Source organism: Arvicanthis niloticus, chromosome 9 (genome assembly GCF_011762505.2).
Source record: "Arvicanthis niloticus isolate mArvNil1 chromosome 9, mArvNil1.pat.X, whole genome shotgun sequence".
NCBI classification, from domain to species: domain Eukaryota; kingdom Metazoa; phylum Chordata; class Mammalia; order Rodentia; family Muridae; genus Arvicanthis; species Arvicanthis niloticus.
The window spans coordinates 55185497-55200483 of NC_047666.1; the positions used below are offsets into that span (position 1 = coordinate 55185497).

The 14987-nt window shown below is 49.2% G+C and overlaps 1 protein-coding gene across 2 annotated transcripts; it reads left to right on the top strand.

Annotated features, from left to right (window-relative positions):
• The first annotated feature begins 1093 nt into the window (after positions 1-1093).
• Cxcl12 (C-X-C motif chemokine ligand 12) lies at positions 1094-14361 on the top strand. 2 transcript variants are annotated; one of them, XM_034511745.2, is made up of 4 exons: positions 1094-1637; positions 4418-4535; positions 6542-6628; positions 11627-14361. In XM_034511745.2, exons 1-4 carry the CDS (start codon positions 1109-1111, stop codon positions 11640-11642), a joined length of 750 nt encoding a protein of 249 aa, XP_034367636.2. In that variant the 5' UTR covers positions 1094-1108; the 3' UTR covers positions 11643-14361. The 2 variants fall into 2 exon arrangements, with proteins under 2 accessions (XP_034367636.2, XP_076796483.1); XM_076940368.1 differs by lacking the exon at positions 11627-14361 and adding an exon at positions 9147-11160.
• The last annotated feature ends 626 nt before the right edge of the window (positions 14362-14987 follow it).

The window sequence follows — 14987 nt, forward strand, 5'->3', positions numbered from 1 at the left end:
CTGCCGATCCTACAGTACAACAGGGTTTCAAGTTCAGAGTTTAGCATCCTGAACGCTCAGGATAATGCAAAAGCCCATAGAAATGGATTGCTGCCTTCTCCGGAATGCTACTTTTTAAACACAGGGACCAGGTCGGCGCTGTTCCAGATTTGAAGTTGAGTCCCTAAAGTGCGCCTGACAAATGAATGGACGCAAAGTGCTTGGAGGAATTGTTTAAGACACTGTCACGGCTGGAACATTTTCCTCTTGACCTCGGCCACCCTTCTTTAGTCCCTAGGTGGAGCCCCAGGCCCAAAGGTCCTGGCCACTTCAAAAATGATTCCCATATTGCCCTGAGACAGGCAGGTCTCTGTTGTGCACTGCCTTAGGTGAACGTGATAACAGAATCCAAATCGCTAATTGGCTTTGTGGGAAAGGTGGTCGGAGGATGGCCAACACTGCCTGTGGCAGCGGAAAGTCCAGAGGACACTGCCCCAGCCTCTAGCCCTCCAGGCTGCGGTCTGCCCCCTCCCCCGCGTCTCCCCACACCGGGGTTGGGGTTGTTTTGGTTGACCAGAGTGGAGGTCAACGGTCTACCTGCAGGGCTGAACCCCAGTGGGTGTATTTGTAAATATACCAATGACCACCTTCGGAAGCACGGTTTTAGGGAGCAGGGCGGTAGGGAACTCTTTCGTCCTTCTTAGAACACTGGACTTTCTTTGGGAAAGGCAGAAAAGACTGAAGTTTAAGAACACCATTTAAAACCAAGCACTGAGAGTCAGGACGTCTCGTGGGAGTGAAACTTTCAGTCATTTCTCCTCCGTTTTCATTCTGCAGATTGAGAGCTGTGATCACCTACCCCCTGGCAGACAGAACAGGGGTACAAAGCGGAGGTGGCAAGGAAAATTCACGGTACTATCTCTGGAAGACCCGCTGAGTCTCGGCTGGGCAGGATCTTCCCGGGCGTGACTGTAGCAAGACTTTGGCTGGGAGTCCAAGTTATCCTAACTGTAGATTGGTCCACGTTGCCCTAAACCTAGCTGTCCACTGCGGCCCAGACACTCTGGGCGTAGAGGTGAGTCAGCTTGAGGGCCTGGCACCAGTGAAAGGGTTCTCTGGTAACTTTTGGATGCGGCGCAACAGACCCTCGCGCCTGGAACAGACTGTTTCGTCCTTTCGGTTCTTATTTTACCGCTTTCGCCTTCAACAGCTCCTTAGTTTCTCTAGCTGCAGGATGGGAGCATTACGCTCTACACCACAGCCTCTTTGCAATTCAGGCCCAAAGAGCCCGCCCAAGTTGGGGGACTGGGAAGATCAAAGGTCTCAGCACCCAGCGGAGCCGGGGACACTGAGGGCGCCAAGAAAGGGGTGGGTAGGTAAGGGACTGGAAGGGCGGCCGCTCCGCAGGGGATGCGCGTCAGAGACCCCAGCCACACTCCAGACCCGCCTCTTGAGGAGCCCCGCCCCGCCCCGCCTGGTTTTCGCTTCTAAAGCGCCCAGAGCGCGCCTCCCGCTGCCGCACTTTCACTCTCGGTCCACCTCGGTGTCCTCTTGCTGTCCAGCTCTGCAGCCTCCGGCGAGCCCTCCCGCCCACGCCATGGACGCCAAGGTTGTCGCCGTGCTGGCCCTGGTGCTGGCCGCGCTCTGCATCAGTGACGGTGAGTGCAATCAGCGCCCGGGCCCGGGAAAGGCTCGCAGCTCTGCGCCGGGGCTCCTTCGGGTCCGCGGTTCCTCTGCGGGCGCCCGAGTCGCGGAGAAAGAACTCGTTCGGCGCCGTTCACTGCAAGCGAACTTGGGGCAGCCCACTTTGCAGGGCGCACTCCCTCCGGGTGCCGTTTCCCGTGTTCCACGGGTCCCACCGAGGTTTTGTGCTCTGTGCGCCCGCAGGACCTAGAGAGGGTTGCAGGGGAGGACTCGCAGGATTGTAGGGCAAGAGTGGGGTCGGCGCGGAATGGAGGCGTGGGAGACGGTGTCCCGGGCTTGGGCCCCGGAGCGCGCCAGCTGCACTCAGCTAGTGTCCACCCGCGCCCAGATGTTTCCAGAGGCGAAGGGCAGCGCGGTCCCAGAGTTGACCATGCAGGAGATTCATTCGGGTGGTGCGTGTGTCAGCAAAGGCTTGAAGGCCGGTCAAGTAGCTCGAAGTGCTTGCTTGGCTTGGCTATAGGTTCGGTGGTGCAACGGTGTAGTGGATTCTCTTACAGCACCCTGGAGGGGCTCGGCAGCGCAGCTCTTGAACTCTTCGCCGCCAGCCAGGGCTGCGCTTCTGCACAGTTCGTTGGTCCGTAGCGACGCGGACCAGAGCACGCGTCTCTTCGCTGCCCCTTTTTCTTCTTATCGGGGTCACTAGACAAAGGCGCAGCAGTTACCCAAGCTCTCCCCACACCTCTCCCCAACCCCCAAACACACCTGCAAATGGGCGCTTTTGTAACCAGCCCCGGAGTCCTCGGCTCTGGAATGAGAGCTGCAGCGGAGTTCAGTCTCCCAGACCCAGGGTGGTGTCTTCTTTCACTGGGAAAGGGCTTTCATTTTGTTTTCTTTTTTTGACACTGAAGAGAAAACTCTCAGCGCTGTTACAAGACACCATTGCTGCAAAACAAAACAAACCATTGCCTCTGAACACAAAACAAAACCCTACCAGTCGGGCCCCTGCCTTCCTCGGCTGTGGTGTCTCCTGGAGAGAACTGAGGGACAGTCGCGGCTCTTGGTGACGCTGCGATCTAACGTTGCCCAAGCGCACCAAAACGTTGGTTTGGGTTCTTTCCCTGTAAACAACAGGCTACGGGAGGTAGTGGAATCTATGTTTGACTAAGTATGGTTGGAGAGACTGTACTTGCCTAGTCCGAGGGAAATGTTCTGTAAAAGAGCAGTCAGTTGCCGATCGGAGTAGTAAAAAAGACATGAAAGGCAATTCAGATTTTTTTTTCTGTTACTGAGAACACCCGAGAGACTAAAACTTCCCATTGGCCCCCAATGCCCCGTCATGGATCACATTGATTTGGGCATTAATAATTGAATGAACTGTTGGCGTTGCAAGGGTCACAGTCTCTGGCAAACAGTACTGCCTTCTGGGAAGTTAGGTATGAGGCAAGAATGTAGGAACTCAGGTCCTCGAGGTTGGAGTGCATTTGTCCAGAGTAAGCGGGATGTCTCATCCTCAGACATATCCTGACCCTAGAACAGGTCGGATTGTTGACTTCTCTACAACCAAGTGTCTGGATCAGACCTGTTCTTAGGCGGGACCCCACTGCATTGCCCAGATCAACTTCTTTCTTTACCCCCTAGCGCCTGTGTGCTCTCTGATCCTACACAGCCCTCCAGTTGCAGCATGGCTAACCTGGCTGTGGTTCCTGTCTTTTCCCTGATCTAACTCAGCAGCTAGACGTTAGACACCCTAGGCTTCCTTAATTGAGTTTAGCCCAGGGCAGCAGGCTTCTCAGGCCTGTTAGAGTGAACGGGCCCTGACTCCTAAGCCCAGTTCTCTAGGTTCCCAAGTCCAGAGTGGCAGCAGAGCTGGTTTGCACTTTGGTCTGTACCTGAAGTCTGCTTTTCCTATGTTTTAGTGTCTAAATACACTGCCCTTCCCAGGCCATGCATCCCTTAGCTAAATGACACCTGCAGAAGAAGATAATCCCATCATATATTTAATTTGTCCCACTTCTTCCAGCTGCTTCCCAAAGATAGAGAGCTTCAGAATACCCAGAAGTCCCCTGGAACTCTGAATAAGCAAACTTAAAATCCTGGGACTAACTCTTCTCAGCCATACTTTTAAATTTTGGTGAAAAGACCCATAAATCTAAACATTTGGGATGTTAAGTAGAGCGAGGATAAAATCTTGTTGTTGGGGGTGGGGGACAGCTACAAATCCAGTCCTCTGGGTTTGCAATTCTAGACTTAAAGGGTGGGTCTTAAGAGGGGTTCTAAAGGAGCCCCTTGCTAATTTACACTAATGAGTGTCAATTATAGCATTTTGCAAATTGGTGGATTGGCAAACAAAGCTAGTAATAGGATCCAGGAGGCCTAGGCATCCAGGTAGTAACCATAAAAGCCACAGTTGACCCCAGCCTTTGGGAAAAGCTGGATTAAAGGGAAATCCAGGAGGGGCCAACCCCTCTGGGTTCTTTTGTGATTTCCAGGGCTTAGGATAGGGTGAGGGAGGAGGGAAAACTGCAGGTGGTAGAGGGGAGCTTCCCACCCCCAGGCCTGCACCAGAGGGACTAGGAGGGAGCCTAGAACCGCCACTTTTCCTGGGTCCTTTTGTCCCTTAGAAACTGAGCCCAGTCAAATCTCACTGTGCTCCCTAGCAGAGGGGATGGTCTTTGTAAGAATCTTTGTGCAACCATTCCTGCCGCTGCTCCAGATTCTTCACCAGTAGCACCAACAAACCCTCAGCACCAGGCAGAGCAATGACTGCTCCTGTTTCTCTCTACACCTCCTCTAGGTAAGCCAGTCAGCCTGAGCTACAGATGCCCCTGCCGGTTCTTCGAGAGCCATGTCGCCAGAGCCAACGTCAAGCATCTGAAAATCCTCAACACTCCAAACTGTGCCCTTCAGATTGTGTAAGTCTTAGCTGTCATCACCCAGAGAGGAACACAGTATTGAAGGCCTCAGACTTGGCATAATTAGGGGCAGCTGTTACCACCGTGAGGACACTGATATGCCATCAGACATGAGTTTCAAAGGCTACTTTTGTTCCCAGAACCCTGGTGTGCTCAGGGTTTCTCGCTCCTGCTTTCTAAGCTGTGTCTTGCAGCACAGTGGGCTGCCTCTTTACAGAAAGAGTCATGGACTTGGCGAAGGTCAGCCCTCAGCTATCGACAGTTGTATCTGTTCTGTCAGCTTCAAGGCTCTGGTGTCCAAAGTTAATCCTTTCTCATATAGCAAACAAACAAACAAACAAAAATTACAAGGCCCAGGATGGCATGGGGGTCCATTTTACTCGTGTGCTCAGAGGTCGACATTCTAAGGTCATTTTGTTTTAGAGTTTTCGAGTTTGCTGGAGGGTGATGGTAGCTGCCGGCATTTGATTTAAATTTACGTGGGAAATAAGAAAAGCCCGGAACATATAAATGATGTAAATATCTCACTCAGAGTATGGTAGACTTGGCAGAGATGTGTCGTGTGCTCGTCTGTCCTCCCATACCGGAGGATGGTCAGGGCTCAGAGCCTCCTATCAGGGGTTTCCATCCTCAGATGACTCAACACTAAAAACAGTATAAGCATACAGCAGCTGGAACAAACGCCATGCTAGCCCAAAGGATTTTTTGCTTAAAAGTAACTGCTTTAGGCTTTCTTTGCTTGGTCAGCCTTCCTTTCCAGCCTCCGCTGCTGTGTTATGTACAGTATGCTGTAGAAACCTAGATGGTAAATATTATTCTTGCTATTTTGATTAAAATACGATACTCTCCTGAGAAAGGTATTTTGAAGATGATGAATTTACTTTTGCATAGGCTGTGCTGGTGCACTGTCCTGGGAATGGCCCTTGAACATTCAGTGTCAAATACAACTATTGATTCTAGGTGATCACTAAGTTAATAAATGACGGGATCCAGACTGAAATCCCCTGATTCCTATTGAATTTACATCCCTCTGAACAACTGGTCAACTAAAGGACAGCCTGCTTGAAGAGGTTTACCTGTCCCTAGGATACTGAGTAGACGTTTGTTTTCCCCAGAGACAATTGAGTGGCTGGGAAGAAGTATTCCCCCCCCCCCCCCGTAGTTTTTGTTTGTTTGTTTGTTTTGGGGTTTTGGTGGTTTTTTGTTGTTGTTTTGTTTTTGTTGTTGTTGTTTGTTTTGTTTTGGAATTATCTGGCATTTAGGACTTCATGGAGAATAACCAGGGGATAAGTTCATCGCTTCTTCTCCCCATTAAGAAGCTTAGGAATGGGAGAAAGAACATTGAGTCAATTTTAACAAATCCACAAAGCTAAGACCTTGAAGCATTCTGTGAACTTGTAAGCACTCTCAGGCAACCATTGGACAATTTGTCTGGACTGCTCCTTGCCCACCTGAACAATCCCACCTCACCTGCCCTGTTCCTCCCCTTCTGGACTCCTGCCATCTTCCTCCTGAACTACCCTTAAGTTTGTTCCGTGTGTTATCAAGATGATCTGTCAAAAAATTTTAGGCTGCTTCTGGCACTCTCCAGAAGTTTCTAAGACCTTCCCCCCATGATATCAGTCGTTCGCCCTTCTGGGTGGCTCTCCCTCCACATCTTCTGGGTGGCTCTCCCTCCACATCTTCTGGGTACTTTGGCTCCTTTAGGATATTCATCCTTCATTTTCCTTTAGCTTTACTCACTTGCCAAGCTCCTGCTTGGTCAGAGGCTCAAATGCCTCGGCTGTGGTCTCTTCTCTGTATCCCCTGGGAAGCATCCTTAGCCCATCCCTAACTGTGCTGGTGGTCCCAACACACTTCAAGTGCTATGTCTTCTAAAACTGAGGCTTCCAGGAGCAGCAGCTGGGCGCTTCAGTGAGGACCTTCAGCTGGGTGTGTCAGGCGAGCCCAGGCGATCCCTTTCTCCCACTCTGCTGTACAGTGTCTCTCCCCTTGTGTTTTGACAGTGCAAGGCTGAAGAACAACAACAGACAAGTGTGCATTGACCCGAAATTAAAGTGGATCCAAGAGTACCTGGAGAAAGCTTTAAACAAGTAAGCACAACAGCCCAAAGGACTTGCCAGTAGACCCCCGAGGAAGGCTGACATCAGTGGGAGAGAAAGGGCAGTGGTGGGGAGGAGGGCCTGAACCCTGGCCAGGTTGGCCAGTGGGACAGCACTGACCGGGGTCATGCTGAGGTTTGCCAGCACAAAGACACTCCGCCATAGCATATGGTACGATATTGCAGCTTATATTCATCTGTGCCCTTGCCCGTGCACAATGGAGCTTTTATACCTGGGGTTTTTCTAAGAAATTGTATTACCCTAACCAGTTAGCTTCATCCTCATCCTCCTCCTCATCCTCATCCGCATCCTCATTTTTAAAAGCAGTGATTACTTCAAGGTCTGTATTCAGTTTGCTTTGGAGCTTCTCTTTTCCCTGGGACCTCTGGGCACAGTTACAGGTGGTGGCTTTGCAGGAAGCCCTAGAGAGTAGTAACCTTCCACCAGAGTCCGAGGAATGCTGCAGGGCTTGTCCTGTAGGGGGCGCCCCTGGACAGATGCCTTGCTGTTTGAGTCACTCAGCTCAAGATTGGGCAGAAGCTCCTTTTTCTAGTTCAGTGCTGGGTATGGAAGCTTCCTTTAGAAGTTATCCCTGGGGGCTGTGCTCAGAGACCTGTTCCTAGCCGTTCCTGCTCTCTGCTTGCCTTCAAAAGCATGCTTCATCTGACTTCCGGCTTCTCACCTCTAGCCTGATGACCAATGCTGCATTGGAAGGAAGGAGAGTGATTTGGGGTGCTCCCTCCCTCTCTTCCCTTTGCTTTCCTCTCACTTGGGCCCTTTGTGAGATTTTTCTTTGGCTTCCTGCAGAATGGAGCCAGCCCCTCCTGGATAATGTGATAACATGCCTAGATTTACCCACAAATACAAGTCTGAGAATTATCATAAATGGAATTTTAAATTTCAAAACTTTGAGGAACTGGATTTTTGTAATTGCCCCCCGAGTCCTATATATTTCAACAGTGGCTCTATGGGCTCTGAATTTTTGAATATCAGAGATAAAAAATAATAATAATAACAATGCATAAGCCAGAATCTTGCCATGAAGTGGGGATTCTGGGTTCCAATCAGAAATGGAGACAAGATAAAACTTGGATACATTCTTATGATCACAGACGGCCCTGGTGGTTTTGGTAACTATTTGCAAGGCATTTTTTACATATATTTTTGTGCACTTTTTATGTTTCTTTGGAAGACAAATGTATTTCAGAATATATTTGTAGTCAATTCATATATTTGAAGTGGAGCCATAGTAATGTCAGTAGATAATCTCTACGGTCTTGAGCTACTGGCAACTTGTAAAGAAATATATATGACATATAAATGTATTGTAGCTTTGCAATGTCAGCCACAGTGTATTTTTCCACTTGTAATGAAATTGTATCAACTGTGACATTATATGCACTAGCAATAAAATGCTAACTGTTTCATGCTGTAAACCTCCTACTGGATGTGGGAATTTATTTACCTGAAATAAAATCTACTAGTTGTTAGATGGAGTGCACATACATTTCTGAAGATTGAACACATAGGCGTACCTGTCAATCAGCTGCTGTGGACTGCCCTGCAGTCCTGGTGAGTGACAGACACTGCAGCAGGCTTGTTTCATGAGCAGGCTGAGTCTGCAGCAAAAGGTTTTTGTGTATATATATATATATATATATAATTTTTTTTAACCCAAGCTAGTTTTCTGACAAATAATACTTGACTCACTAATTGCCCCTCCCCCTCCTTCTCCTCAGTTCTCCTAACATCCTCATGTAATCCCCAGACTCAACCCCAGTAATATCAAGCTTTCCTATTTTCCCATGTAAAACTCCCATGACTCTGGGCCATGTTAATATCAGGCTTTTGTGGGAACAGGTGGCCTCACCCCATAAATCATTAAATACCATTCAGCTTGAATCATTTTAATGTGACAGTCACAAACCAGTTGCTCTAATAAAAACTCTGCTAACCATCCCTCTCCTTAGTTCTCTAGAACAATCTCAGTTATCCCTAGGGATGCTCCCCAGCATCCAGAAAAGAGAGGTGGGATCAATCATCCTGCTTCCTCAGCCTCTCTTGGAGGGCTGCCTGAGCCTGGGGCCTCAACCTCCACTGCTTCGTATAATTTGAAATGCAGATTTGTAGTGAAGGCAGAGTTCACCTCTGCGTTGAAAAAGAAGGCAGGCCCAGGGCTTCCTTCCCTGCCCTCTGAGATGTGCATTTATCTCTGAGTGAGCTTTAACAGGGATGGTAAAAACCAGGACCAGCTTGGCAAACTGGCAATCCCTGTGAGCCATTCCCAGGTCATAGAGTGAGGGCAGCCTGTTTAACTTTTGGGTGGGAAAAGTGTCTAGTTTACTTTGATAAATTGCTTGTGAACCACATTTTCCAAGTGGCCTCCAGGCCTCAAACTGAAGACCGAGTTAAATCGGCTCATAAGGCAATGTTAGCTATTGTGCGAACTGAGATATATACACTCCTCTATGTTGCAATGTGATTAATGGTTCTACTAATTTTATCTAAGGGGGCGCAGAGAAGAAAAAGTGGGGAAAAAAGAAAAGATAGGAAAAAAGAAGCGACAGAAGAAGAGAAAGGCGGCCCAGAAAAGGAAAAACTAGTTACCTGCTTCCTGCAGATGGACCGCAGTGCACTCTGCTCCTGCTCTTTGTAACTCGCTCTTCCGGGGGCAGACCCCACACTCCGGGGCAGGTGCTCAAACCTGATGGTAAACTCTTCCCTCTTCGGGGGCAGACCCCACACCCCAGGGCAGGTGCTTAGGCTTTCCTGCCCTGGTGGCCACACCAGCTGCTGTATTTATGTGCTTCTTTAAGGCCCTGCTCTGTCTGCTAAGCTATGAAGAAAGATGTTCAGAGACTGGGGTGGAGGCTAAGCCACAGAGGACCTGCCTACCCTGGCAGCATTGCCCCGAGCTGAGCCCCCTTGGCCAAGAGTTCACAAGGCTCACACCTACAGTCCCATGAAGGCCAGGGTGGTCTGCTTAGCCAGGAAAGGGCATGTGTCTTCCCTTCAGCCACACTGCCCCTTGTGGCCTTCTCAGGACATGAGGTAACTGACTTGCTCTCAGGCCCACCAGGAGCTTTTCCAAATACCTGCAGCCTGGGAAGGAACTTCGTTCAGCCCTGCTGCCCAGCTGGGGAACAGCTTTGCCTCCACCCTGGAAGGGTTTCCGCAGACTGTGCTGGGTGAGAAGCAGGAAGGATGAAATCTCAGAGAACACATGTCAGCTGCTTCTCAGGGAATCTTTTCTTGGGACAATTCACTTTAGAGTCTTTAAACGGGTCCCTCACGGGGAGGGCAGATGTGCTCTGGAACTTTCTGAAGGGCCAGCAGCTTCAGGGACTCTTAGTCTGTCCTCCTCACTTTTGGTCCCAGCATCCTGGGATGCTGTGCTGTCTGGGCACCGTGGCCTCCATCCTCACTCTTGAGAGATGTCGGCCTTCTGTGAGTTGGGTTAAAACAATCGAATTATCTACTACCCCAACCCACCACCCTCACCTGGCAATTTTTGTCTGTTTTTATGTTTTTGTTTTTTGCCAGTTTGGATTAGAAGGATGGAGAGGGCAAAGCTCTGATTTTAGTGGTGTTTTGGAGAAGGATTTTTTTTCTTCACCCTCTTCTTAACCTCATGTAGACACACATATACACATCTTGTACCCCACACCACTGCGTATTATTTTCATAATTGGTGCAGAAAGAAGAAATGATCTGAAGATGTGGCAAATGGATTGCAGGGGAAGGAGGGCCCAGGGTCCTGTGTGTCTTGCCCGCTTGGGTCCCTAAGTTCTGTGTTCCTAAGAGGTTCCAACATTAAACAGGTAGAGCCCTTCATGGTCCTTGCTGGGGAAGGGTCTTGTTAGGGAGCTTTAGGGAAGATCTGTGTTACCAACTCTTACCCTTCGTCTGGCCAGCTCTCCAAGCCTATGTCCTTTCCTCAGATCTGGGGATAGCAGGCTGGACTATTTATTGATGGGCACCTCTTCAAGCCCAGGGTTACTGTCTGCCCTTCTTGTGGCAGACAGCTACAGTCTGGTCTGAGTGGCCTCAGCTGGATCTTTCTATTATTAATAAAACACTTCTGAAGACCAGATCTGTGGCCAAGCCATAGTTCTGCTTAGAAAGGGATGTCCCGCCCCTCTGGGAAGAACTGTTACCCCCTAGCGACCAAAGGCCAAACCGATGCTGCCCTGAGTTGGAGGACCACTTTCTGAATGCCCACGGACTCTGTCTCCCGCCATCTATCTCTAACTCCTAGGAGAGCAGTCTGTGGAGGCTAGAACAGTCTGTTTCTTAGGAACCACAGCAAGCTCCCAGGAACCGTCCATGCTTATGAAGCCCATCTAATGGGCAACCCCAGCCAGCCTCCTGGACACAGTCCTCATGGAAATGCCTGAGAAGCTGATTTCATCTAACCATGAGTTGAAGTAGGATGTGTTCCTGTGATTCTCAGGCAGGTGAGAGGGGCAGTCATTACACTGTCAAGCACAAATGCCTTCTGGGAGATCTGCAGTTCCAGAGGCCACTTCCTGAGTGCCAAGACCTCTTCTGGTGGTGTGGGACCAGCCAGGAGATTTCAAGGAAGAGTGATTATTTGATGGAAGCTGTGGGAACGGCCTCTTCTCTTGGATTTCTGAGGCCTGGGGATGCCCAGGAATGCAGGGCATCTGCTGTTGCTGGGGTCAATGCATAGTCTCAACACCAGTGCCTTGTCATGTGCTCCTTGTATCATGCCTCCTGTTCCAGTGTATGTCTGCCTTACCATGTGCTTGACATGTTCACCCGTCTTCTCTGCTTCCTGCCACCATCCAGACCCTCAGCGTCAGCCCTGGCTGTGCCCTTCCCTGCTCTCCCACAATCTCAGGCTTCGGAAGACACAAGGCTGCGAGCTGAACTAAGGAATAGCCTGTAGCTCCTGCTAGGCCACTCAGCATCCCAGGCATGTGGTGAGAATCTGCCTTAATGTGTCTCCTCTGTTCTTGTCAACAGGAGGCTCAAGATGTGAGAGGTGTGAGTCAGACGCCTGAGGAACTTACAGAAGGAGCCTAGGTCTGAAGTCAGTGTTAGTGAAGGGCCCAGAGCCACTTCCTCTGCTCCCGAGCAGGGCTGAAGCAGTTTCCAAGGGACTTGCTTTGCACAGTTTTGCTGTACTTTCACCATTTTATTATGTAGCAAGATACATGGTGATTATTTTCATTTAGTCTGATTTTCAACGTCATTGGTGACAGGCCAAGGCCAGTATGTTATTTCCTTTGTTCTCGTATCTTTCCCATGGAGGACCTTCTCTGAATAGTGCCCCCCCCCCCCAGGTTTGTCTCTTTGAGTTGAGGCAGGAGGCTCAACCTTTTTCTGAATAGGAACTGGGTGTCCCTACCCCTAAAGACTGTAGGGCTTCCCCAAGCTGAGGCAGGAGTGTGAGGCCAGGGAAGAGTGAGATCCACCCTCATTTCATGCTGTCCTCATCCCACCATGCTCATCACTCTGTCTCATCCATCCATCGCCATGTGTCTGCAAGACTGTCTCCATGACCCTGAAAAAGGACTCTCTCAAGATGAAATCCTTTATTCAAATGGGACAGCGAGAAGGAAAAGGAAATGTCTGGTGTTCCCTTCCCCCCCACCCCAAACCCTGCGCGAGTTTATGTCTTGTTTGGAATATTGTCTCTTCAACCCCCTGCTTGTGTTCTCATCCATGACCAATGTCTTGTCCGTGCACTGTCTCTAACCCAAATGCAAAGGCTGAGTATGAGGTGATGGCCCTGAGGTCCAGGTTGTGGTCATGAAAACAGCCCTGCTATCTCCCTGCTCACAGGCTCATTTGGACACACAAAGACCAAAGGAAGGTGGTTCGCAACAGCACTTAGCTCTTAGAACTGTAGACCCTTCATATTTCCATAATTGTTAGCTTAAGACTATGGGGTTTTCGCTTTCTGGAACCAAATGCATTCTTCTATTGAGGAGTGACAGCTCTCAATTGTTTTCAATTATGTTTAAAACTCAATCAGCTTTGGGCCCTGATGGGCAGGCATTTCTCTGGGAAGGGGATAAACTGTATCTACTTTTCCTTAGGAAAGCTGAAGGGTGGGACTGGTGCCGCTCTTTGAAGCGTGGCCCCGGAAGTGTTTCGTCCTCTGCAGTTTTTATGCAATCTCATTGCCACTTAGACAAAAGCAGAGTTATGAGCCAGTCTCTGGTTCCTCAAAGACGGAGGGAGTTAAGAACGGGCGGCCAGCAGGCTGGACACCCGAGGAAGTAAGCTGCAGAAAGATAATCTTCAAAAACAGGTGTTTGGAAGTGAATAATCTGTGGAATTATTAGTGATGTGTGTGTGGTGGGGGATTTCTATAAATAGTTCTTTGAGTTCACAGCAGATACAAAATCTAACCAGCAAGATTTTGATCAAATTTGATCAAAAAAAAAAGTTAAGCCAGTTGGGATGCGGTGCATAGGCTAGTTGCAGAGCTGGATCCTCACTCAGATACCAAATTATTTTTAAACCCTCTTGACTAGATCATTCGGAGGCCCCTGGAATAGAAACCACACAACCGGATTGCTGTGGAACAGCCACTTTGCATCTAATTCAAGCTTTGATGAGTGTTGCTGGGAAGGAAACAAGGACAGCCTTCCATCTTCATATCAGTTAGGGATCCTTTCAAAGTCTCCTTCACAGGGAGGAACAAGAGAAGGGTAGAAATCTTAGGGAGCTGCATTTGTGTATCAATTCCTCTGTCAGTTTCTAGATGGAGACAGCCTGCCTAAAGCAAATGTGCATTTAAATAGGACATTTACATCGGAAAAGTCTCTCCCCACCTTAATCCCCCATTGTCTTGCTTTCAAAACACAAGCACAGCAGCCCTTGAATGGTTGTTGACCTGGGACACCTAGCTGTCCCGGCTGGTCCTGGGGCTGTCTGCTTGCCCTTGGGCGCCAAGTAACCTGCCAGGCAGCCAGTCCCTCTGTTACCGGCCTTTGCATCTGGATAGGGAGAGGGGGTTGGAGACGTAGAGTCTGCTTTGTGTTGAAACCCAGATTTGTACCCTGTGTTTATACACTGTGCAGCTGGCTCCCGAGGACAGTGGGACCTTAGCAAGGAAGTGCCGCCAAGGCGGAAGAGCCCTCTGATTCATTGCCTGGTCGGCTTTGAGAGAGGGTTTGGAGAGCAAAAGGCTGCATTCCTCTGTGGGAATTGGCCTGAGGTCTTAAGGCCTCTTCAGTGGGTTCTGTTTATCTTCTCATGGGTGATTATCTCAGCAGTGTCACAGGGGCATCTCAGAGTTCAGTTATCCCCAGGCGATGCACCCTTTTACAGCTGGATGAGAGCTGGGATGTATTCTCTCCTCACAGCTTCCCTGGCTCATTTTAACGTAATCTCATTCTTCAAAATGTTCCATAGAATCCTCCAAATTCCCCCAGCAGACTTTTGCCCTTGCCAAGTTCCCAAAAAACCACTCAGCAAAGTTGCCAACCTCGATGGGCTTGCAGTGTCTAAGCACCGATGGGTTCAGTGTTGCATGTGGTGAATACTGTATTTTGTTCAGTTCTGTCTCCCAGATAATGTGAAAATGGTCCAGGAGAAGGCAGCTTCCGACGTGCAGTGTGTGCTTTCTAATTCTCGTTTTTAATATATGACAGTTATTTGAAGCCATTTCTACTTTGAAGTCATATCAATGAAAATGATGTATCTTCACCTACAATTTTCCTAATAAAGTTCTGTATTCGAATGTAGCTGCCAAGCATCCTCAGTGAGCATTACCATGTGGAATTTCCACACTTGGTTTTACAGCCCCCCAACCCCCCATCTCTGCCTCAAACCTGACTCTGTGAGAAGGTGCAGTCTTAGCATAAGAGCTTAGCAGGCAGCAGGTCCTGGTGTTCACTCCTCTTGGTCTAACTGCCGGTGCCAGAAGATCTCTATAGAGAAAGGTGTTCCATCTTCTCCACATGACCTGGATTGCTCCTTAGGGGCCAGAAAACCTCGCACTGTACAGGCAATAGCTTAGTGTAAAGCCACAGGAGTTTTCCCTACAGTAACAAGAATTTGGGAGAGGAAGGCCACACTACACATGTAGGTCATGGTAGAAGGTGACAGAGGACGGACTCTGTCCCTGTAACACAGCTGAAAACCACAATATTCTGCATGTTTCTATCCTGGGTGAGGAAACTAACGGAAGCCAAAGCGTAATTTGCTGACTGCTGTGGGCCAGCGTCCTCCAAGAATCCTGCTTCTCCAATAGACAGAGCCTTTGTCTCGTACAGTTTGGTCTTTGGATTCTCTTTATTCCACGTCCAGCCATTTTGTAAAAGAGAAGCTAGCACCGAGCTCCAAATGTCCAAGTCTGCAATGTTTCAGA